Source organism: Carassius auratus, chromosome 1 (genome assembly GCF_003368295.1).
Source record: "Carassius auratus strain Wakin chromosome 1, ASM336829v1, whole genome shotgun sequence".
In the NCBI taxonomy this organism is placed as follows: Eukaryota; Metazoa; Chordata; class Actinopteri; order Cypriniformes; family Cyprinidae; genus Carassius; species Carassius auratus.
This window is the reverse complement of record NC_039243.1, coordinates 12,734,719-12,758,645: the sequence shown is the minus strand read 5'-3', so window position 1 is coordinate 12,758,645 and position 23,927 is coordinate 12,734,719. Positions and strand designations below refer to the sequence as shown.

Sequence of the window (23,927 nt, the reverse complement as noted above, 5' to 3'; positions counted from 1 at the left end):
GCATGAACAAAAAAGCATTTCAGGCCTACTAGTGCTGAAAAAACCCAGCTATTCTTCACGTTAGATGTGACTTCCATTGCTCTGACTGTTTCAGTGAGTGCAGGTTTTATTATTTAATGTTTCATTTCATTTTCACGTAGACAGAATAGTTTCCGAGGATGTTTTCATAATGTAGGATGAAACCTCTTTAGAAAATGATGGAATTTGACAGAAATGAGTCATTGTGTCAGTGTGGATCTTTATTTCATCTGTAGAATGAGTGTTTAAAACCACTGTGCTCTCTGTCCACAACATACTGTTTAATAGAAGATTGTACAGCAAGATTACATGAGAACACACTTGAAATGTGTGACAGAACGCCAAATATGAATTTCAGTGATATCATAATAGACATTTTAACGTGCTGCCAGGGCAACATTTGCAACAACTTCTCTGTAAATATGTGTGTCTCTCTTAACAGTTCTAATAGTGTCAGTGCTTCATGATTCATTTTGATTCCCTCTCTGTTGAAATGGTTGGTATAATATCAGAAATCATACTTGTCTGTTTTTTATGTTCTCTCTTTGATTTTCCATTCTGAACGGGGTCAGAAAAAAACAATAAACAATAAATGTTTGGTAAAGTTTTTAGTGCTTTGTTTTCATATTCTGAATATTTTATATTATATATAACAATAAAGATTGTAGTGTACAAATCCACATTTATATTGTATGTATGTTATATAATGCAATAAAGGAAAACAAAGTATTATATTAGATTTTGAATGTGTGTTTCAATCTTTGTTGTCATAATTGTGTATATACAGTATGCCATTCTTTTTCATGTGTATATAGCCTATAATCACAAATTCTCATTATTAAAATTAATGTAAAGACATGATGCCACACAAAAGCCAGACTAAATTATGCCTGCTCTAAGCCACTGTGCAAATGCATATGCTGCCTCTGTGCAGTAAATGCATGGAATAAATGCAACTGCTGCACCGCCTTTGAGGCAAAGTGCATTTTAAAGAAGACAAATTGAATGTCTAAGACACTTACAAATGTGTTTTGTAATTTTATCGATTAGGTCAGCGTCTTACAGAGGCTGGGAGGAGCGGTGGAACTACTAAACGCCATTGTTTCCAGTCGAAGAGGAGAGGTAATCGGACAGGAAGTCCCACGACTAGATGCAATGTGTGTGTATCGTGCGTGGATAGATAACGACACGTCTGTGCAGCAGTCTAGAGACTTTTAGATACCAGTTTACAACAGCATTGTCATATTACATCGCATTAAGCCGACGAGCACGAATCCTCCACGCAGATCCACTGATGACATTTAAGCAGGTAATGCACGCGCTAGATGATGACTGTACTCTTAACCCGATTAATAAGTGTTCTGACTGCTGTTGTTAACGCTGACAGGCGGTTATATGCGTCCATTGCACAATCATGTGTTTTCTCCTTTTATTTGATTGTTTTGCACCTGTGTTGAGTGTATGTTTTGGTGTTGTGCACGGGCTCGAGGTTTCCCCTGTGCTGCAGTGGCAGGTGTTCTGCCGAATTTCGACTCCCTGCTAGTATTCGACTGCCCTCCGCGTGCACGCGCGTGGCGTCATTTGTTGGTGCTTCCAAATAATTTGAATTTAATATTAATTTCATTTTATTTATTATGTAGTTACTACATCCTTATGTGGACAAACATTATTTGTAGAATTTGTTAAAAACAGTGATTTGTTTAATATTTATGATATCAAATTTAACGGCTAATAAAATTGAAATAAATGAATAAAATAATAAAATCATGCTCTGTTTGCTCTGAGAAAAAAAAAAAAAAAAAAAAAAAAATATATATATATATATATATATATATATATATATATATATATATATATATATATATTTAACACCCAAGTTGCACCATAGAACATTTAAGAAAACTAATTGGAAGCTTCATAAGACATCTTTTTTCCCACCTGGATTCCAATGTTGAAGGATTTGATGATTTTTCTAACCAAATACGATGGAACATTTATTCCCATGTGTAATATCTGTTAGTGCAATATAATCCCATGTGCAATCAATTCTGCTTATTTCTGTACATATATAATTCTAGTTTGTGCTGCATATGAACCCCTGCCATAGCATAGCAAATGTAAATCCATTATCCAACAATACACCTGCTGAAATGTATGCACCCCCCAGATCCACCATATAGGTTCACAAGCACATCACGCTGGTGATTTCTGGCTATGATACAATGGAAAGTGTTTGCAGAGCAGATATAAAGTCAGATACAGAGTGTTTGATGAAAAATTGTGACTTAAGCTTCAAAGTCTCTTATGGTCGGTCACCAAAGCACCAACTCAGGTGAAAAAGATTGATTTTGACATTTTTATTTTATTCGTTATTTTATTTTTTGTATATTCTCAATACATTTACCATAACAATGTTTATCCACCTAAGGATTAATTAACTATATAAAATAAATACTATTAATTTAAATTTTCCTTCATTTGCATGAGCTGATGTTTATTTTGTTCAATCAGCAGTCATATGCATTTGAATGGCTTTAGAATTGTTGAAGATAAATGATGTTTATGACTCGTTTGCCGTGTGTCATTCCCGACCTGCGTGCGCGTCATTGTGGTGTGATCAAGGGGGCTACTAGAGTTCAGATGCAGTGCTGGGCGGTTGCCTTCAGTTTAGTTGATGAGTGGTTTTTACTCATGAACAGTTATTAATATTAGTCATGTTTTTGTACTGAACATCTTACTTAATCTTCCAAATCCAGCCACTGTTGTGGCATACTACCTTTATTAATTCTGCCATATTGCAGGAATCGAAATAGTAGTATGCTATTCAGCCAATGTTTCCTACACTACTTGAATGTACAGCAAAACCAGAGTTGCCCGATTCAAGAACCAAGCACTCTTCTGCATCATTTCTTAAGTCAATCAGAAACAAACAGCACAAGCAGTGTGATCTTATTCCAAACAGGTGAAGGTGCGCTCGCATTTCGTGTTCGTCGTGGTCATTAACAGTTCTTTCTAATACGGCTAGAAGTCTGTCTAAAAATCGGATAGAACAGTTGAACAAAATGAATTTGCTCACAATAAAGATGTTATTGGATCCGAAAGCACATGTAAATAAAGTTTAGAATAAATGTATAGTTCTTTTTACATGTTTGTGCCAGAACAGTGTGTAATTGCATATCATTGGGAGTATTTTGAAATACGATATACATTTTTTTTTTTATTCTTTTGTCACAGTATAACCATGACACTGCTCTGTTTCAATCCTTTTTAACCCTACCTTTAATCTGATACAGGTTGTTGATTAAACCTAACGCTATTACTTTGCGCCTGAGGTAGATAACAGCAGCCCAATCCACCATTTTGATTGGTGGCATGTATACATATTATTTTTGTCATCAATTTTTTGTGATTAGAATGTGGGACACAGCACAACATTATCCTCTGAACAGCTCCCTGCTTCCTTTGGACAGCAAACAGAGCATTTATCTTCTGTTTTGTAAAAAGGGCTTGACTGACATGCACCATAATGGCTTTGGTTTTGTATATTTCAGCCACCACAGGAGGTTTTTTGTGTGTGCTGTGTAGGGGGTTGTTTTGTTTCTTATATGGCCGTTGGTCTGTTTCAGGCTAGTCGGGTCGGGGAGGTTTGAGATATTAAGGAAGTAATGTTTTAGTGCGGGCGATAGAAACCATATCAATTGATGTCATCAAACACTGTAAGTGGATCAGTGGTGAGAATCATGTGCTGCTAAATGCCTTTTTTACATTTACGTAGTTCATTATTCAGATGTTAAATGCATGGGTTTGTGTATATATATATATATATATATATATATATATATTATTTTTTTAAGCCAATCGATGGTTGACTTTCCAAACAGTGCAGACACTGTAGCCCAGTTGTGGTAAGGACACCTATTTAGAAATGTTACCTTTTCTTGCATGGTTGTGGAATTCCTTGAAAGCCCTTTTTGCAGCATTCATTTCAGTTCAGTGTTAAGTAGCTGGCAAGTTGGTTGCCAGAGTGAGCATATGCATGGTCAGGTAACGGGTTTGTTTGTTTGTAAATGCCAGTGTGTGGGTGCTAATCGGCATATGTTGTGCTCGTACAAGGTTTAGGCCTATGTGCGAGACTCCTGCTGTACGAGGACTGAAAGCACACTGCACTGGCCCACTGAGAATTATTGACCACTGAGTTCCTTATAGTGATGGTAATGTTCAGTCTGGCAAAGCTAGAGACCTAAAGCACAATTCCTGCCTGTTGTTAATGTTAATCATTTCTATGCATTTTTGATGAGTCTGTAGAATTTGCTGAGACACAGCAGCAAAGTTAACTGTCATTTTCTATTAAATATGCAGTCAGTATCTAAGAGGAGCTCTTGTATAAATTGCAGTTGAAAGGATATAAATGTATGTACAGAAGAATATTTGGTAACACTTTAGAATAGGTAACACTTGTTAACTATTAACTAGAGTTGTTCCGATTCCGATACTAGTATCGGAAATATCTCCGATACCACAACAAATTCTGGCATCGGCATCGGCGAGTACATGAACCCATATACCGATCCGATACCATTTTCTTAAAAAATACCTAGTTATGACCGCAAGCTTTGCCTAACCGCTGCACGGTTCTTCTTCGCTGCTCAAAATGCATTGAAAACACAGGAAGTTGTGCTGTGTTGCCACAAGCAACCCCTGTTTAGAGCAGCGAAGAAGAAATGAAAACGCGTTAGCAGCCCTGATCTATATATGACTGGATCACTCATCACATTCTAAACTGCCAAAAGACAGTGAAGCCGCTTCTATATTATAGATCAGTGGTTAGCAGTATGTCTCTGTAGTACCGGTAGTTACAGACTCTCAAGTATATTCAGTACCGGCAGCTGCGTTCAGTCGCTTCCGTGTAAGTCAAAGCGCAGGGCTCCAGACAGTAGCCGAATATATACTAGTGTCTGTGAATATTAAACTGCAAAATACTATTTAAATATTACTCCCGCAAAATCTACATCTCTGTGGGTGACTGGCACAGATGCGCGAGAGCTCGCTGTTTTGTAGTCTCTGCTGTGTGTCATGAGGACACGAACGCATAAACCGTCACTTCATGAGAATTTACCGTTTCATTTGAGAATACTGTCATATCATAAACACAGACACTCAAAGATCTTCATGGCAGCCCATTAAAATAAATGTTTGGTTTACATGAGTAAATTGACAATATATAAAGCTACTGTTGTAGCCTACAGTAATAATAATACGTCTCTATAATAATAATAATTATGCCTAGATGGTTGCTTGTTTTTTACTTGTTTTGTTGTAAAGAGATTATCTGATTAATAGATCTTTTTTTATATTCCTAGACTTATTTGTTGCAGTTTTTTTATACAGTTATATTGTAAAACTTAAATACCTTTTTTAGTTTGCGGTGTTAGATTTTTGGCTGCATTTGAAGTTCTTTTTTGCATATGAAAATAAATAATACTGTCAAATTCATGTTAGATAATAAAAATACTGTAATAAATACAGTAGTTCACCATGTATTTGTTCATGTTTTATTGAGGGATCTGTCTGAAGCACACCATAAAAAGAATTCTAGCAATTTACACAGGGCTAGTAGTATATACAGCTGTATATACAGATACACACCCAGGTATCGGATCAGTACTCGGTATCGGCCGATACCCTGAGCCCAGGTATCGGAATCGGTATCGGGAAGAGAAAAAGGGTATCGGAACATCTCTACTATTAACTACAACATTTCTCTCAATAAATTCTTAATTTGCTGCTTATTAATAGTTAGTAAGGTAGTTGTTAGGTTTAGGTATTGGGTAAGATTAGGGATGTAGAATAAGGTCAAGTAGAAGAAGGCATTGATATGTTCTGGATTAGCACTGATACATGACTAATAATCTAGTAATATGCATGCTAATAAGAAACTAATAGGTGTTACTTATTCTAAAGTGTTACCAAATATTTATAATAAAGTTTGAGGAAAAGCAAATGTTTCTGGTGGTTGAAATTTGAAATGATAATGTCTTTGTTCTTTCAACCCATAAAACGTTTTATGAACTGTTTTTTGTTCTGTCAAGAATGAATCAAGTTCCCAGTATTCTAAAAATGGAAAGCGATAGCAGACATGCTGTAATATAATGAGGTGTATTATTTTTTTTCCACCATTGAATTTCTTTTTAACTAGAGGACAACTTAAAGGAATAGTTTACCCAAAACTACAACAGTTAAAATAGTCCTTATTTACTCACCCTCCTGTTATTTCCAACCTGTATGTCTGTGGCAGCTGTACTTCTGAGTCAATATCTTTGTTTGTGTTATAACATGAGGATGAGGAAATGATGACTAAAATATAATTTTAAGTTGAATTTTTGATTTGATTTTGGTTGATTTCACCAGTTGTTTAAATAATTTGTTAGAAGTGTTTGTTTATTTGTATGTATATTTAAGATACTGATTAGATTATAGATTTAGACATCTTGACCTCAGTTCAGTAAGCTGATTTGGTCTAATATGGCTCATAATGTATGGATTTTGTGCTACACACCTTTTCAGGCGAAGTCTTTAAAAGATATTGAAGAAGGCACTTTAGGACAGCTGTGCACAGGACATTGCACATTCAAGAATATGTGGACTCTCTGAAAGGGTTTTCCTATTGATTACAGCACAGCAACAAAAGATCAACTCCCATCACACAAACTATAATTACCCATAGTTTCACATTTTGATTCATTGCCTCAACATTTAATATAACTTGCAAAGTACAGCTCTTTTGCTCCTTTCTGTCCTCATATTTCCAAGGTGGTCATCACATCAGAAAGGTGATTATTCTCAGTCGTCTTATCTCCAAGTATGGATTTAGGAGCACCAAGGTATTTTCCATTAGTCTTTCATTTGAGAAACCACCATCATTGCACATAAATTGGATGCAGTTATGCTGACCTCTCTGAAATTGGAAGAATTGGGGAATCTGAGTTATAATGCAGGGATCACCTGCATAGTGTAATCAAAGACAGACGAACTCCGATGAAAGAAGACAGAAGAAATAATGAGATGAAAGAGAGCAACAGAAGCAGAACATGTATAAAATAAAAAAGGAAGCGCGCTAAGGAATCTGTTTTGTGATGTGTAAGCCTGTAGCACATTCTGCTCTCCGTCTGTGCCAGTAATGCAGTTGTGCATTCATGACTTTGGGCTACAACCTGCCTGATCTTCTCTGTCACCACCTCATCTAAACTGGATTTAGGGCCTTTTCGACCTTGGATGCCAAGAACAAGTCCAGCTCGCTACAGCAGCCACCAGTCGCCAGAACCACTACCGAAACATATCATGCCTCCTTGTACAAGATCTTTTAAATGCCAGAGAGGGGCCTTGTCCCTAGAGGCTCCTCCTGGTGGCAAAAGGAAGTCACCACTGTCCTGTTCCACTTAGCTCAATCCTGAAGTTGATGTAAATGCGATGTGACACATCCAGGGTGCTGCTCCATAGTGCTAATCATTGGTAATCTGATCCAGAGGAGATTAGAGAAGAGGAGGGAACACAAGATGCTGAGGACGGCTCTCTCTGGCTTAACAGAAGGTGGCTGCTATACCCACGTTATGCTGTAGGATTGTTGGGTCTTGCTAAGGATTCGCTAACCAGAACTGTTTTGAATTTGGGCCAGCAATTCACGTTGGAGTACAGCATCGGAAGACTCACTTTTTACATCCGCTGGTGTGTGGTTTTGAGTGGTGCAGCCACCTTTATGGGCTCTAGTTTGGATCCTGCTTGCGTCATCATAAAAGTGCTCTCCTTCTGTGGGATTTGCTTTAGCATGTGGTTGTAGGCAAAGCGAGACCTGGCGCCTCGCTCAGCTTTTTAAAAGGATTTCTTTGACATACTTTCAGGAGCACTTTCTGTACTTGTATTCACCTGTCTCCAAGCTTGTCAAGACCAGAACCACCTGCCCATTTTTGAACGAAGCCAGAAGCGGCTAATTTCATCATTATTCTGCTTTGAAGGCCCATCACCAGAAGCGGAGATGCTGAACCAGGGGGCTGTGATGATCTTCACAGGGATCTGTGGGGCGTTAGTGGTCATGGCAGTGGCCTACTACGCCTACTGGTGAGTCCAGATAATGGTTATCCAAAGCAACAGTGGATTGGTTAGGCCACCTGCAGCTTACCTAATGGGTTATTGCCTGGGACACAGGCAGAGGTCAAAAGAGAGACTCCTTGGCTAAGGCTTTAATTTGTTAGTTTGTAGTTATTTGCACAGCTGTCATGTTTGAGGGCGTTTGGGCACTATGGTCACGTCCTGTTGATCTGTTGTCTCTAGAACGACTGAAAGGCCACATGGTGTCACATTTGTTTATCTGTATATTCTTCAAAGCTTTTCAGAGTGTCATACAGGCTGATAGCAAATGTGCCTTTTGTGTAAAAACCACCCTTTTGTGGGAAAATTGAATCCACGCCATTTATTTTCCCCATAAATCAGAAATGGCATCTCATAATAATCTGTTCAGGATTGTAACCAAGGTGACATCAATTTGAATAGGCCCCGCCCACTACTGGTAATGATTCTGTGCAATGTCTTGTAAGCGTGTTGCTGTGTACGAAACTGCTCCCTATCCACTATATAGTGCACTATATCGGGTATTAGCCATTTTATAGTGCTGTCCGAATTCTGAGTGAACGACTTCATTCCCTACATTCTGCCAGTACTTTTTTACCCACAATTCATTCTGATTTCGAGTGTACAACCGATGTACACTTGCTGAAGCACTATTTCCCACAATCCAATGCGGAGATCCAGCGAGCCTGAAGCGAGAGCGCGAGCGAGTTTGAATGGGAGATGACCTTTACATGTTTATTATTTCTGTTTTAACGTTTTTTCATTCATTATTATATTAAAATATATTATGTAGGCAATGACTCAGTTTAATATTTTACTAATTAACTGAGGTGGCATAAAGTTGTTAAAATTAGGATATTTGGTGGATATTTTAAAAATTTTCTCCTAACATGTGTTCCCTGGGATTCGAACCCTTAATCTTGCGCTTGCTAACACAATGCTCTACCACTTGAAGTACAGGAACATTATGTGTATATAATGGAGTATTATTGCTATTAATATTATTTTCTAAAATTAGGTACATGTAATAAAAAAAGTAAAAAATATAAAAGTACATATGACAATGTTTTTGCAACAGCTCCAAGTCTCATGCGCAGTGTATATGTCACCGTCCGAATCCGTTCACTTATTTGTTTACTCCTTTCTGATAGTGAACTCAACTGCCATACACTATACAGGGATTATGAATGAGTGAACGAGTGAGCGATTTCAGACACAACGTGATTTTGTTTTGGTAGAGTATATAAGGGACAAGTTGTAAAGGGACAGACCTCTTATGGAAAAGTGGGCGGGAAACAGCAGCTAATTTGCATTTAAAGATACATGCATGAAAACATGAAATTTGTGGGTTATTTTAAGATGAAACTTCACAGACACATTCAAGGACCTGAGGCTTATATTATAAGATGCATAATAGGTCCCCTTTAAGTATCTTTAATACACCTTTTCAGAGCCTTTGATGCCTTTGAATGAGAAACTGGAACATTAGCATAATTTCATACATAATTCTCTAGACTGTTAAAAATATGAATGAATAAAAAAAGATGTAAAAGATCTTTCTTTTTTTTTTAAGTTAAAGCTAATTTCACATAGAGCACACAGTGAATATGACGGGAATACGACATAGCGGCCAACTGGATATAGTGCATCATAGTTTGAAATCAAGGATTTAAAGTTTTTCAGTTGTGCAGACCATTGAACAGGCTACAAATGAACATATCGAAATATTGACCTTGTCGAAATGTTACTGAAATTCTAGGTGTCTGTATTGCATCTGTATTATATCTGCCTTCAAAACAGAATCGCACAATAACATGCATCATCCATACAACACACCACTGGCCCTGCCTTTTGTTCACACAGAGCTCGTTTCAGGACTGATCCCGGCAATGTTACCAGGTCCCCATCCAGGGATCGATCCTGGGACAAGTTTGTGTTCACACAGAAGGCACTCTGGCAATTTTCCTGGATCAACACGTGGTGTGAAAGAGGCTTTAGTGTATTAGTCTACTGTTGCTCATATAGTTGTTGAGAAACAATGTCTTGTTGGCTGAGAAAGTACTCTGCTCTAACAAGTTGATCAGGTGATCCTTCAGAAATCATATACACACTCCACCCTCAGCCCTCACACACCTAGTGCAACACACTAGCTGTAATTTCCATTCTCTTGATCTCAAACTCACACAAACACACACTTTGGTAGGGTTACAAAGTTTACATAAGTTTGTGCAGTAATAAATAGCAGGACAGAGTTCAACTCTTTCCGTTTCCACCTTCTGTCTTTTTCTGCCCTCAGTCGGTCTTCATGTGAGGTGTTTGTGTTTGTTTGTCTCGGGCTGATGTGTTGGTGCAGGAACCGAAGCTTTGTAGGTATACATTTTTACTTGCTGCCCACAATTTTTGACATGATTGTTTTGTGTTTGTTTGAAAAGGCATGTAGATTTGGGAGATTGAGTTCAGAATCACTGTTTATTATTGTGAGGCATCGTTCTGATTAGATCTCAAAACTCTCCTAATCCTCCATCAACATTTCGCTAGCTGCTCGCTCAGCAGGGATTTTTACATATAACAGCAGGTGTCTGATTATGCTGGCCTGAATGTATGGGGCGTTGGGCTGAATTGGTGTTTTACACTTTGAGATAATGTGAGTTATTGTTTTAGGATGGTTGACTTAACTGAACTCTGTTGACACATACTAACAGAGAAAATGATAGTATTGATGGGGTCAGAGACAGACGGGGCTCCTGCAGGTTAGGAGACGGCCAGGTGAAGTAGTTGTGTTAGGCAACTTCATCCTGAGTATCAGATAAACCTACAAGGAAGCATGGGGTGCAGTCCTCTCTTTTCATTTGGTTAAGCAGTGCTTTAAAAGATTATTTGGCAAATAAATTTGCTGAAGCACTCATTTTGTTCGAGTATTAATCCAGTCTTGCTTGCAGTTGTTGTGTTGTTATCGGATTAAGCGGTGCTGGGAGATTAAAGCTTGATAAGCTTTCAAAATCTTTTTGAAACCAGAGACCTTCAGATCCAGTGAGAGCGTTTGTGTAATATTGTTTTTTTTTCAGAGTGGGATTTTTGTACATGACGAGTCATGTTGAGATGCTGCCTGTCATATAATAAGGAGTGAGAGATACAGTTGGGCAAAAGGGGTTGCATAAATGAGGCAGTCAGTGCATGCTAGAGAGTGAAATCGGAGGAGGTGTTTGGAGTTCCTCCAAGTGGGTGAGAGGGTGTGTGTTTGTGCAGTTCTTGCTGGTGCATATGGAGTTTTTGGTGCCCAAGGGCTTTTGGTCATGAACTCTCGCCTACTTTACAGTGGATTTTCATATCTTGGAACAGGATGTGGATGTAAAAATAATCAGGACTTGCATTCACGGCTGGTCTGCCATGGATTCTCTAAATGTGCTCGGTCTCATTTTCTCTCAGGTCGGTGGTGCTAAGTGAAGGGCCGTGTAAAAGAGGATTGTAAAGACTAACCCGCTGTGGTGAGTAAACATCCATTCATGTCCGTATTGATCTCAGGATAACAGAGATGATTATGCTTTATAACAAATGAAACACGAGTTTGAGAGGACAACAGTGGATTGACTGATACAAATTCCATGATTCGCGATCAAATGCTACCAATAATATATAGATCAGCACTTATATTTGTGTGTTTGTATTCATAAGAGAATGATTGAAAAGTTGATGTTGCGTTTACATGTTAATTCATTTTGAGAAACTGACACAGTGAGTTGCTATGTTGTTTAATTTTGCATGGTCAACTAAGTAGTTTAGTTATGACTATATGAATATATATACATATTTATAAATATTACTTTTTAAGAATAGTCTGATCAATCCATATTCATTTTGTGGGGGAAAAACAATACAACAATATATGTTTTTCAAAAATGTACAACAAACCATGTTTGGTGTCGTCTCTGTCTCTCTTGTCTTCTAGCAGTGTGTGTGGGGGGTGAGTGTGTGTGTGTGTGTGTGTGTGGAGGGGGCTCTCAGTCATGGGTGTGGTGGCGTGGCTGAAGAGCCTGTTCATACTGCAGCTCTTGATTGGCTTCGTGTTTGTGGTGAGCGGCCTCATTATCAACTTCACCCAGCTGTGTACCTGTGTGCTGTGGCCCTTCAACAAACAGCTGTACCGCAAGATCAACACCAGACTCGCCTACTCGCTATGGAGCCGTGAGTCACTGTTTGTCTCAGCTCAGTGTTTTTACAGACCTGTAAAGCAAGGATAGTTGTGTTGACCTTGTTAATGAGAACATTTTAGGTGCTCTTAAGTGCATTCATTCCAGAGCCAGGTACCTATTACTGTAATATATAAAGCATTTGTGAATGATATCACTTAATGTTTTTTAATTAAGTCTTTAACCCTTAAAGTGGGCAAGGTCCCGCATTTGGGATTTGTATTTCTGTGCCCCTGGGAGTTCGATCCCATGGTCAGATTCAAGCTGTGCTTTCACGCTTTGGCTGCCATTGAGCCCCGAGATGGACGAACTCAGCATTTGTCATGTAATCACAGCTATGCAGTTTTTCAGACATTTAAATAAAAATAAGTACTAGTAAAACAACACATTTAGACTTTGCAAAATACACACTGATATATATGGAGGCAGCAATAAAAATCCATTCAAATATATTTTGTCCACGTGTGGTTGCACTTTATTTTACAGTACGTGTACTAACATGTACTTATAGTGTACTTACAGTGTATTTATCTAAGAAAGTTCTGGTAATACAAGGTAGCTAAATGGGGTAGGGTTAGATGAAGGGGTAGGTTCATTTCACTGGCCGGTATGTATTCATGTATGTATATACCTTGCATGTATTTCGGGATTGGGAGAAATGTATTTGCCTTTACATTTGTTCATTTAGCAGAAGCTTTTATCTCAAGCAATTTATAGATGAGAATTGGAAATGATTTGCATGGCGGTTGTCACAATATAGATCATTCTATCGCAGCTGGCATCATAACACCTGTCTGACACATCTTTTCTACTGCTTTCTTAACAGAGTTGGTGATGCTGTTAGAGTGGTGGTCTGGCACCGAGTGCACACTCTACACCGATCAGGCCACGGTGGATAAGTTTGGTAAAGAGCACGTCATCATCATCCTCAATCACAACTATGAGATCGACTTTCTGTGCGGCTGGACCATGTGTGAGAGATACGGCGTACTGGGGGTGAGTCCTGACGAGCAGTGAAGACGAAGTAGCGAAGTGGGAAGTTGTGAAGGATGGTGTTAGCTTAGAGGGGTGACCGTCTTCGTGTAGGCCTGTGTCTCAACTATGTGAGCTGAATCATTCAAACTAAAGTGGATGCCGATGAATGTGTGACTAGCTTCTTTGATGTGGTTCCTTCAACAGAAAAGTGTGCAAATGATGCAAAAAGCGTTTTGCATTCTGCACACAATTTCATTTGGATATTAGAATGTGGCTATGATACTATTGTGAAGAAACAAAAATCAAGTCACACATGGACATTAGGGGAAATATGTTTGATTATGTGGAGTTGTTTCCCATCAGTACTTGCATGCAGTGAAACTACTATTGAGATTGAAGTTCATCACAGTATCTTTTAGAATGTCATTTGGCTGAAAATATATTCATGAAAGAGCATAATTCTGCTATTTACAATATGAGACATCACTTGTGCAGGGGCCTGTGATGGCCAGGTTATACTTTGTGCAGTGCCATTTTATTATTATGTGTGTGTGTGTATTCTGTATTTATTAATATTTTTAAATCCCTATTTTATTTTTAATCAAAGTACCTTGGCACATAATAAATGTCCTAAATTCTTTATAATTGTAAATATTTATATTCTAAATTCTAAATATTCTAAATCTCTTTTTTTGAATTCAAGATTTATTTTTATTTACTTTCGAATAAAATGCTAGTATTCAAATAAATATTTATTTCAGTTAGTTGCCAAGGTAGCATTTAACATTTTTATTTAAACTTTGTTTTTGTTTATAATTGTATTGTATTTAACTGAACTACAAAGCTTTTTAGTAGTTTAAGTTAACATTAGCAAAAACTGCAGTCATCATCCATTTTTGTTCTGTGTTTAGAAATCGTAGTCATCATGAGGATCAGTCCCAAGAGATCAATTAGACCTTTCTCTCTTGGATGCGTTCTAATTTTGGATTTGTTTTGATTGAGTGGCTGATTGAATTCTTCTCTATCCTCTCTCCCTTCATCTCTGATTCCCTTCTGGCATTTTCTATCCACCCTTTATTTATTTATCCAGAGTTCTAAGGTTCTGGCTAAACACGAACTGCTGAAAGTTCCTCTGATCGGCTGGACGTGGTACTTCTTGGAAATCGTTTTCTGTAAGCGGAAGTGGGAGGAGGACAGAGAAACTGTCTTCAGTGGGCTGAACCGTCTCCGAGATTACCCAGAATACATGTGGGTGAGTACACGGAGCGATTAGGATGCTCTAATGACCTGATAATTAAGCAGAGCTTTACGATTGATTTAAGCCTTTTCTCTTTACCACGGTGATGTGTACGGAGTATGCAATGTATTGTTGCTATCAAATGTAGGGCCAACCACAACCTCAAATTGACAAAATCTCTAAACCCATGCAAATGTTCTTTAAGGTTTCAGAGCAATTTAATTCGTGATTGGCAGTGTTTGGCTAACCAGTACTTCAGTCTTTTTCCTTTTTGTGTGCTTGTATTAAATGTTTTCAATTGTAGTTTTTGGTGAATTATGTTTTTACAGTTTGAAAGCATACGATGTTGCAGTTCCTAATAAAATTACTTGAAGTCAATTCGCATTTGGAGCTTGGTGTTACTTTTGTCCTGTGCTTGGGCATTATATGCACACAAACTGCAAACCAAGGCACAGAGACTGCAAAAAATAAAAAATAATAATGGAATGGAAGTCACAAAAAAGTGTGAATGCAAAGCAAACATTTCCCCATACTCAGTTTACAAGAAAACTGTTTTCTCCTTTTTTTAAAGATAGCAAAAACACTATATTGTAATAATTTCTGACCTTGCACTATAACCTGTAGTAAAGCACAATTACAGAGGCGGAGTCATGTCTAAATTCATATTTTTCCCTGAAGCTTCTCTTGGTAACCATTTTAACTTATTGAAGCCAAGCAGTCGAGCTGTACCTCAAACATTCGGTGTCCTTCTTGTGGAGATGTTGTGGTTTAGTATGGTTATTTATTTATTCTGTCATCATATTAATTGGATGTGGTGAGATCACTTATGACGTGCTCCGATGGGAAGTTTCCGTTGGCAGGGATTATGAAGTGATAGGATTAATGGGTTTATCACCGACCCGGGAGTTAACATCGTCTGGTGTGTGTATGTGTGTGTTTGGCAGTTCCTGCTGTACTGTGAAGGAACAAGATTTACGGAAAAGAAACATGAGATAAGCATGCAGGTGGCTGAGAGTAAGGGCCTTCCAAAACTGAAGTACCACCTGCTGCCCCGCACCAAAGGATTCACCACTACACTGCAATGCCTCAAGGGAACAGGTCAGATGAACGTTTCCACACACTCCATCACTGTCACAGAGCTGCTGTGTGTTACCCTGTTAAGAGTCAAACATTGCTTCCTGGGTGTGTGGTCCTGAATGGACCAGAGTCAGGAAAATACAAATGGTCTTAAAGTGTCTCAACGGAACATGTCCAAACCCATAAACTGACCCCTTGGTGCTTTTTTTGGATTTCCTCCTGACCGGTGTCTAATAATAATGTCTAAGTATGAGTGAGTGACCCTAGACAGAGTGCAGTTATCCGTAACATGATGCTGCTGGCTGTTATGGTGATAACTAATGTTCTTCCTAGAATTTGCATGACCCCAGAATACTCTTGACACCTCTTTGGTTGAGAGGCTCTTCTGTATGTCACCTGCTATCTGCATCTGAATATAGCCTGAGAGTTTACACTATTTTTAGGCATGCACTACCGTTCAAATATTTGGGGTTGGTAAAATGTATATATCTTTCCATATATAAATGTGTCCCTGAGCAAGACACTAAACCTTTAGTTAGTCCAGACAGAGGCATGCGACCTCTGACATATATAGCAGTTGTAAGTCGCTTTGGATAAAAGTGTCGGCTAAATGAATAAATGTAAATGTAAAAATTTAAAATATATATATTTTTAAACAAGTCTCTTTTGCTCACCAAGGCAGTGTTTGTTTGATCAAAAATAAAGCAAATACAATGACATTGTGAAATCTTGTTACAATTCAAATGTAAATAATTTTTATATTAAATATATATTTTAGAGTCCCATTACTGTGCATCCAAAGCATCATTACTCCAGTCCTCAATGTCACATGATCCTTCAGAAATCATTCTAATACACTGATTTGCTGCTCAAGAAGAAATTCTTAATATTAAAACTGCTCAATGTTTTGGGGATTTGGTTTATTTTCACGTTTAAATGAACTGAATTTTAGATTCTTTGTACCAGTCTAGATCTTTGCTATCACTTTTGATCAGTTAAATACTGAAAAAGTATGTAAAAATATGAAATATCTTAACCCAAACATTTGATTATTGTGTAAATAAAACAGGCCATTGTGGTCCAGTATTATTTTGACATTATTTTGGAGTGTGTAACCATTTTTTTAGGTATGAAATGATATGATTTAATTTAAATACATGTCAAAATATGATGCTTACTAGAATTATTTAAGTGTGTGATGCATATCTAGAAGTTTGACTTTGATTCTTTATAATTCACTAGTAATTACTTTTATAGGACATCACTTACTGATTGCTTGTTTCACAATTGTTCTTTCCCCTAACGAGGTGACAGAAATGGACTCGAGAACTTGATTTGACTGCAGATCATGCCTTCATGAATGTGTGTAGTCATGCTGCACTGCTTTCCATCATCCTGATGTTCATGCCAGTTATGCTCAATTCATACTCTATTGAGATTTTTCCTCTCTTATGCTGCCAAGAATGATATCTGCTGCTCTGAATCTCTAATTACATTAGAAACATCATTTAATTTAGGAGTCCTCCTAAAAAATTGTCATTATTTGCTTGCTATAATGTCATTTGAACCCGGTTTGACTGACTGACTTTTTTCCTTGGAACACAAAAGAAGATATTTTCAAGAATGTATCGGTCTCTCTTGTCCATTCAATGACTGAAGTTCTCAAGCTAAAAAAGGGTGCCAAAGCTATGAAAAAGTGGTCCGTGCTACTCATTCACTTGATTTACAATATTTAGAATTTATATGATTATGGCTTTGTGTGGGGGAAAGACTGAATATTAAAAAAAGAGAGACCCAAATATGGAAGTTCTTTCATCATATACACTGTATCTTCGGAACATTCAAACATTCCATTCCGTGACCTCAAAATGTATTGGTTCTGTTTCAATAGTGGAAGCTGTGTACGATGTCACGCTGAACTTCAAAGACAAGCAGAACCCAACCCTGCTGGGCATCGTTAACGGCAAGAAATACAAAGCCGACATGAGCATCAGGTGAGTCACAGCTGAAGTTCACTAGATTTCAATTCGTTTAATAGAGTAGCTGCTTTACTTCCAAAATCTGACATGAGCTTTAAATTGAAGGTGGATGTATTATGATAAATGACTGAGTGTCCAGGTTTTGTGTTTTACTGCTGACCTGAGATCTCCTTAAATATTTGTATTAAGGTTGTAACTAAGAAGCTCTGTACATCACTAAGTTACAGCACCCTCTATTGGAGTCTATTTTCTTGTGCTGCTCTGACCCCTCACTGTTCTGTTGCAGGCGCTTCCCTGTGGAGGAGATTCCTGATGATGAAAAAGAGTGCGCTAACTGGTTACATAAACTCTACCAAGAAAAGGTATAAAGCTCAGGCTTTAGATGAACTGGCCTTTTTAAGTTTAATGGCTTTAATTGAACTTTTATATCTGATTAATTGGATTTATGTGTGCTGCAATTTATCCCACATTTCTGTCTTTCAAGGATGCGTTACAAGAACACTATGAAAAGGAGGGCTGTTACCCTGGCCCCACCATCAAAACCAAACGTCGAGTTTGGACACTGCTGAACTTCCTGTTTTGGGCTACTCTCCTGCTTTCTCCGCTTATTAACTTCGCCTGGGACGTCTTTGTCAGTGGCTCTCCCCTCCTCATCATTGGCTTTATGATCTTCCTCATTGTCGGTTAGTGGATGTTTTCTTAGCCATAGTGGTTTGAAGTGTTTGTAGCTTATTCATAAAAACCCCATGAATTTTAGATTTAAAGGGGGGGTGAAATGCTATTTCATGCATACTGAGTTTTTTACACTGTTAAAGAGTTGGATTCCCATGCTAAACATGGACAAAGTTTCAAAAATTAAGTTGTACGTTTGAAGGAGTATTTCTGTTCCAAAAATACTCCTTCCGGTTTGTCACAAGTTTCGGAAAGTTTTTTTCGAGTATGGCTCTGTGTGACGTTAGATGGAGCGGAATTTCCTTATATGGGTCCTAGGGCACTTCTGCCCTCCCGTATAGCAGAGCACTGAGAGCAGAGGCATTCACTGATCAGAGCGAGAGCGTTGCGAAAAGTCACAAAAGAAGTGTATTTTTGTTGCCAGGGCAAGACAACCCTGCACAGATTACCAAAAAAAAACAGCATTAAGGGACCAGTGGATGGAGTTTATTTTTACAGAGCATCAACGGAGTTGTGCAAGTGTTTTTGTTTGTTCCCTGCATTTCGAAGATGCTTGTTTTACAAACAAAGCCCAGTTTGACGCCGGATTTGCGTATCGTTTATTTCTTAAGGATGATGCAATCCCAACGAAAAAGGGTCACGATCGTGTGTTGGAACCGCAGGCGGTGAGTAAAACTGCTTCAAATATCTCTGCCTCCTTGTTAGTGCGTCCGCCTCCCATCGGAGACCAGGGTTCGAGCCCCGCTCGGAGCGAGTCGTTGCTGCTGCTGCTCTCATTCAGTTTCAGCCTCGGGATCTGATTCTGGATCATAAATAAACGGCTGAATCTGACTGTTAGCCATGGTTTGTTTTGGATGTTTTTTTTTCCCACGGTAATGTCACAGCTTCCAAACGCTCTCAACGCAAAAGCCTACTGGCGCTCGTGATTCTTTAGCTACGCCCACACGTCACGCCTCCAGCCGGTCGTGTAAATTCCAGGAAAAATCGGTACAGACTATCTTTCTCTTATGAATATAATAAAACTAAAGACTTTTTGGAGTTATGAAGGATGCAGTACTACTCTATAGGTACTCAAGATTAACAGGATATTGAGTGAAAACGAGCATTTCACCCCCCCTTTAAACAATGTTATGTTATGTTATGTTAAACGGATACTCCATCACAAAATGGACATTTTGTCATTATTCACTTAACCCCATGTCGTTCCAAAACCAAAAAAGCTTTGTTCGTCTTCGGGAAAATAATTTAAGATATTTTGGATAAAAACCGGGAGGCTTGAGACTTTGTTTGCCAAATAAATAACACTGTCAAGTTCCAGGAAAGTATGAGAATCATATATCTGCCATCAGTGATTCAACTGTAACGTTATGAAGCTACAAGAATACTTTTTGTACACGAAGAAAACAAAAATGACGAGTTTATTCAACAATTCCTCTAATCTATGTTTCTTCAAATCAGCGTAGTGCCATTTTGGCAAATCTGACCTGTACGCAGATGGCGTGTATTTATGCTTTGGTTTGGAAGCAAGCAATGTATCGGCGCAGCGCAGAGCAGAGCGCTAAGGTGAGGCGAGATAATCATAGGCTAAAGACCCAGGTAAATAATGAATTGATCTTTTCTGTTTCTTATAGCTTAATAGTTTTGTATTGTTTGTAGTGTGATCGGTGTTTGTGTAAGTACTAGATGTGTTAGGGAAGTAACACGTAACATTTTAATTACATTTTGCTAAAATTAACTAAATGACTCGAAAAAAGATTTGTTCATTTTGCTGAACGAGACTCAAAAGACAGAGTCAGTAAAATGATCCGAACTTCCCATCACTACTGCTGGAGGCTGGGTGTAGATTAATGTAAATGTGTCACGATGCTCGAGACTATCCGTTAAACAAAAGAACAATTAAATGAAAAGGTGTAGGCAATCTAGGAGTGAGACGGGCACCGATGGTCAGAATATTATAGACAAAAGAATAGTGATTAGCACCAGTTCAGAGTCAAGTATCATGTTTGCAATGCACAAGAACCATTCCAGTCCTTCATGGGAAGTGTGACTGTCTTAAGCCCCTTTTCACACTGCCGTTCCAGCAAATACAGGGGTAAAGTGTTCCGGCAATTGTTCCCGGGGTCACTAGATTTTGCACTTTCACACTGCCAGTGATGACCCGGTATATGTGCGTGCTTTCACACACAACCTGTAAAGATCCTGTAACGACACGTGACATCGAAAACATTAGGCACGTTATACTTTAACTGAAGCAAGCGAACAATCTCTGCGTCAGCGCAGAAAGTGAGTAACTAACTGATCTCTGCTTCATTACAGTTTGCACATATTTTTTCGTCGCGAACGCTGATCTTCGTTCAAAACAGCCGGTAAAAGAGTTGCGCGATAACGTGCGTCATCACTTCGACACACCATTAGATCTGGCTTTTGTTCACACAGCGCTCGTCCCAGGTTGAACCCGGCAATGTTACTAGGTCCCTGACCCGGGTTCAATGCGGGAATCAATCCCAGGACGTGGTTGCTTTCACACAGAAGGCGACCCAGCAATGTTCCGGCAATATGCCGGGTCCGACGTGCAGTGTGAAAGGGGCTTTATAGTCTGAAAACTTAAGCATGATGTGGGAAAAAAATATTGGAGTAAGTTTGTTACTTTATTTTATTAGTGGTCATTTATTTTATTCAACTAAATAAATTGTTACACCTTTTTATATTTTATGTGGTGCCAAGATTTACTTTTTGATAAAAACAAAGGTTTATTATTGTATATTCGTTTGGCATTTCATTTATTGTATACCCTTTAAACTTGCTTATTGAAAGAACAACAGCAGCAGCAGTATGGTGTAACATTTATTTGAAACACATGTATACGGTAAGCTACTTGCTACTTTATATCTTTACTCTTTCCTTTCATTCTTTTCATGGCTTTGGAAAACTAATCTCGGGTCGTCGACACCAAGGTTCATTGTAATTTCTCTAGGAATTAAATACTTTCTCTGAATCTTTAAAGACTATCCGCGAACGATCGTACTATATTTGTGCAGCTCAGCTATTTGACACTCCAGTGTATTCAGGAGATGTTGCTCTACTGTTGGACCTCTGCAGAATGAGGAACACACCGAGAAAAAAATGCTCATCAGAGAATGTGACATTTCAGAAAACCGATTGCATAATCGCCATGGACCAATGAAAGCTCAAAGATGTTTAGGAGCCAAAGCAAAGTCCCCCAGAAAGTTTGCAATGGTGAGCTGTTTGGAACTACCAAAATGACCTCAAAACGCACTTCTTTTCGGCCTGTTTTGTTCTATATGACGTCACATTTGTTCGTTCTTGGATTTCAGATACCGGGGCCTTTACTAGTTTGAAGTGGTGTAAAAATCCCAATAAAATGCTATCTAGAATGTCCCTTTCCTTTAAATTATAAATATTGTTTGCCTTAGCAATAATCAAGATTCATCTGTGTGTACTTAGCTGTCTTGATAATTGTCCTATTATTGTTTTTCTTCTTCTTCTTCTCAAAGCCATTCCTTAGTTGGGTGGTTTTGCCATGTTTGACTATGGCACAAACTAAAAGCTATTTACTACTAAAAGTAATAAACTTCAGTGTGCACCAAAACATGAAAGTAATCTGCAAGTCTATGAGGTAAAATTATATACTGTAAAAGAACAAAAGATTCAAACATAAATAGAGAGATATGAGATAAGGATACTGAGTTGATTTCACTAGCTTATTCTTCTGTCACCGTTTCTCTCTCCGCAGCTTCTGTAGCAGTTCGTCGGCTCATCGGTGTAACCGAAGTGAAGAAGACAGGATCCAGCTACGGCAACATAGAGGCCAAGAAGGAGAACTAAACATTTTCACCATGTCAACACCGTGTGGCCACTGTATCGCTCTCCCTGCAGTCCAGCCTCAGGCACAGAGCTGCCCTGTGTGCAGTTAGCCTTCTTACAAAAAAAAAAGCAATTAAAAAACAAATTAAATAAAAAAAAAAAATCTCAGCATTGGGAGGTGTATAGGGATAAAACTATAGATTTAACTTAATACACTAGTCTATAAAATATTATGATAATTTTTATGAACCAACTAAATGGGAAATAGAGGAGAAGAAACACTCGTCAGCTGTGGATCGATGACGAAACGCTCCTCTTCTCCAGCGGAGAAAGATGAGACGAACTAGAGAGACTAACCAATGGTACCAATCAACCTATCAGAGGATTGTTCCTCCTGTTTAGCCCCGCCCTTTAACATCATAAGACCCACCCATTTCCCAACAAACCCACTTGTTGTCATAGTTCTTCATTGTTATTTATCAACTCTGGAAGTGCTTTGTAACACTCCATTCTCTGCATCTACAAAATAAGTAACATTCCTCTTTGGATCTTCACCCAGAGCCACACAAGAGTCACTTAAACTGGTTTTCTACGATCAGTATTTCACGTCACGGGCCGGCAGAGCATGCTGCAGTTGAGGAAGACAAACAGCCCATGCGATCAGTGATGAGGGTCACAACACGGTCCCCACCCAACAAATGAACTGTTGTAGATCTTTGGTCTGTTGCAGCTGGAGTGACGTGGTGAAAACGGTTCAGTGTGGCCAATTTGATGGTAATTGAAATGGATTGAGCAGGATTTCTAAGGAAAAGCATGTCTTCTGTAACTTTACTCCCATTTTTGAGACCTTTTTCACAATTACCCACTATGTCGCCATTCTGTCATTGGCTGTGCTGAATAAGCAATACGTGTTTTCTACCAATTCACCTAGAGCATCTCTTTAGTCAGTCTGCAGTTTTGTCAAACAAATTGAAAGCCCATGGACCATGATTCAGTTGGCCAACCTCTCTATCCACGTGTAACTAATGAAATAAAGGCGCTGAAGTGTGAGATTCTGATAGTAGCTGAATGACCAAGAACTAAACTATCAGTTCTGTAAATAAAGAAAGATTGTGAAACCTGTTTAGTGTGAACTAAAGACACTAATGGTTTGTAAATAAACTCTAGATTTTTCTTGACCCAAATCCATTTGTATTCACAACACCTTTGCACTTCATTGAAATTTATCTCTCAGTATATGTCACCCACTGTTTTTAATGTGCAACTTGGTACTCTTTCATTGGTGAAACAGGAAACGACACACGCAAGCCTTGGCAGAACAGTGCGGCTTCGTTTGGTGTGCACTTGCAGTCCCGTGTGGTTTTGATTTCTGAACCTTGTGCAGGTTTGCTGACCCTCAAATCATGTGTAGATCACAGAAACAGAGCTTCAGATGCAGTAACATGGGTTTGGAAGATCTGCATGACACAAGTGTTGCAGCTGTGAGATTTATTACTTGGGTCAAAGACCAGAGTTCATTAAACTAAAATATCATCATACAAGGTTTACTTTTTACCATTACCTGGTTGAAGGAATATTAATTGATCAGTTGCACAAAAAAAGCAGTGGTTCCCACATTAATATTGATATTTTTAGGAGAGAATACTGTTGAAAGAAAAAAATCCATGTTATGTATTGGTGACATTTCAGAGTCTGATCTGGTATTGGCTGATCTCTGAGCCAAGATCAGTTCTTGTACTCAAATGCTGTTATGAACATCACACCTCATTTAGAGCCGGAATTCCCACTACTTTGAATAAATGTTGCTGCTGTATACCGAAGTGTAGGACTGACACG

General features: G+C 38.5%; 1 protein-coding gene across 8 annotated transcripts; it reads left to right on the top strand.

The window, feature by feature from the left end:
• Positions 1–1,124: 1,124 nt before the first annotated feature.
• Positions 1,125–23,911, top strand: agpat3 (1-acylglycerol-3-phosphate O-acyltransferase 3). 8 transcript variants are annotated; one of them, XM_026238647.1, is made up of 10 exons: positions 1,125–1,327; positions 11,566–11,624; positions 12,086–12,321; positions 13,153–13,322; positions 14,392–14,553; positions 15,483–15,636; positions 17,507–17,609; positions 17,881–17,956; positions 18,079–18,277; positions 22,021–23,911. In XM_026238647.1, exons 3-10 carry the CDS (start codon positions 12,144–12,146, stop codon positions 22,110–22,112), a joined length of 1,134 nt encoding a protein of 377 aa, XP_026094432.1. In that variant the 5' UTR covers positions 1,125–1,327; positions 11,566–11,624; positions 12,086–12,143; the 3' UTR covers positions 22,113–23,911. The 8 variants fall into 8 exon arrangements, with proteins under 8 accessions (XP_026094432.1, XP_026094756.1, XP_026094911.1 ...); XM_026238971.1 differs by having other exon boundaries at positions 1,135–1,327; positions 12,089–12,321; XM_026239126.1 differs by lacking the exon at positions 1,125–1,327 and adding an exon at positions 7,633–8,130 and having other exon boundaries at positions 12,089–12,321.
• The last annotated feature ends 16 nt before the right edge of the window (positions 23,912–23,927 follow it).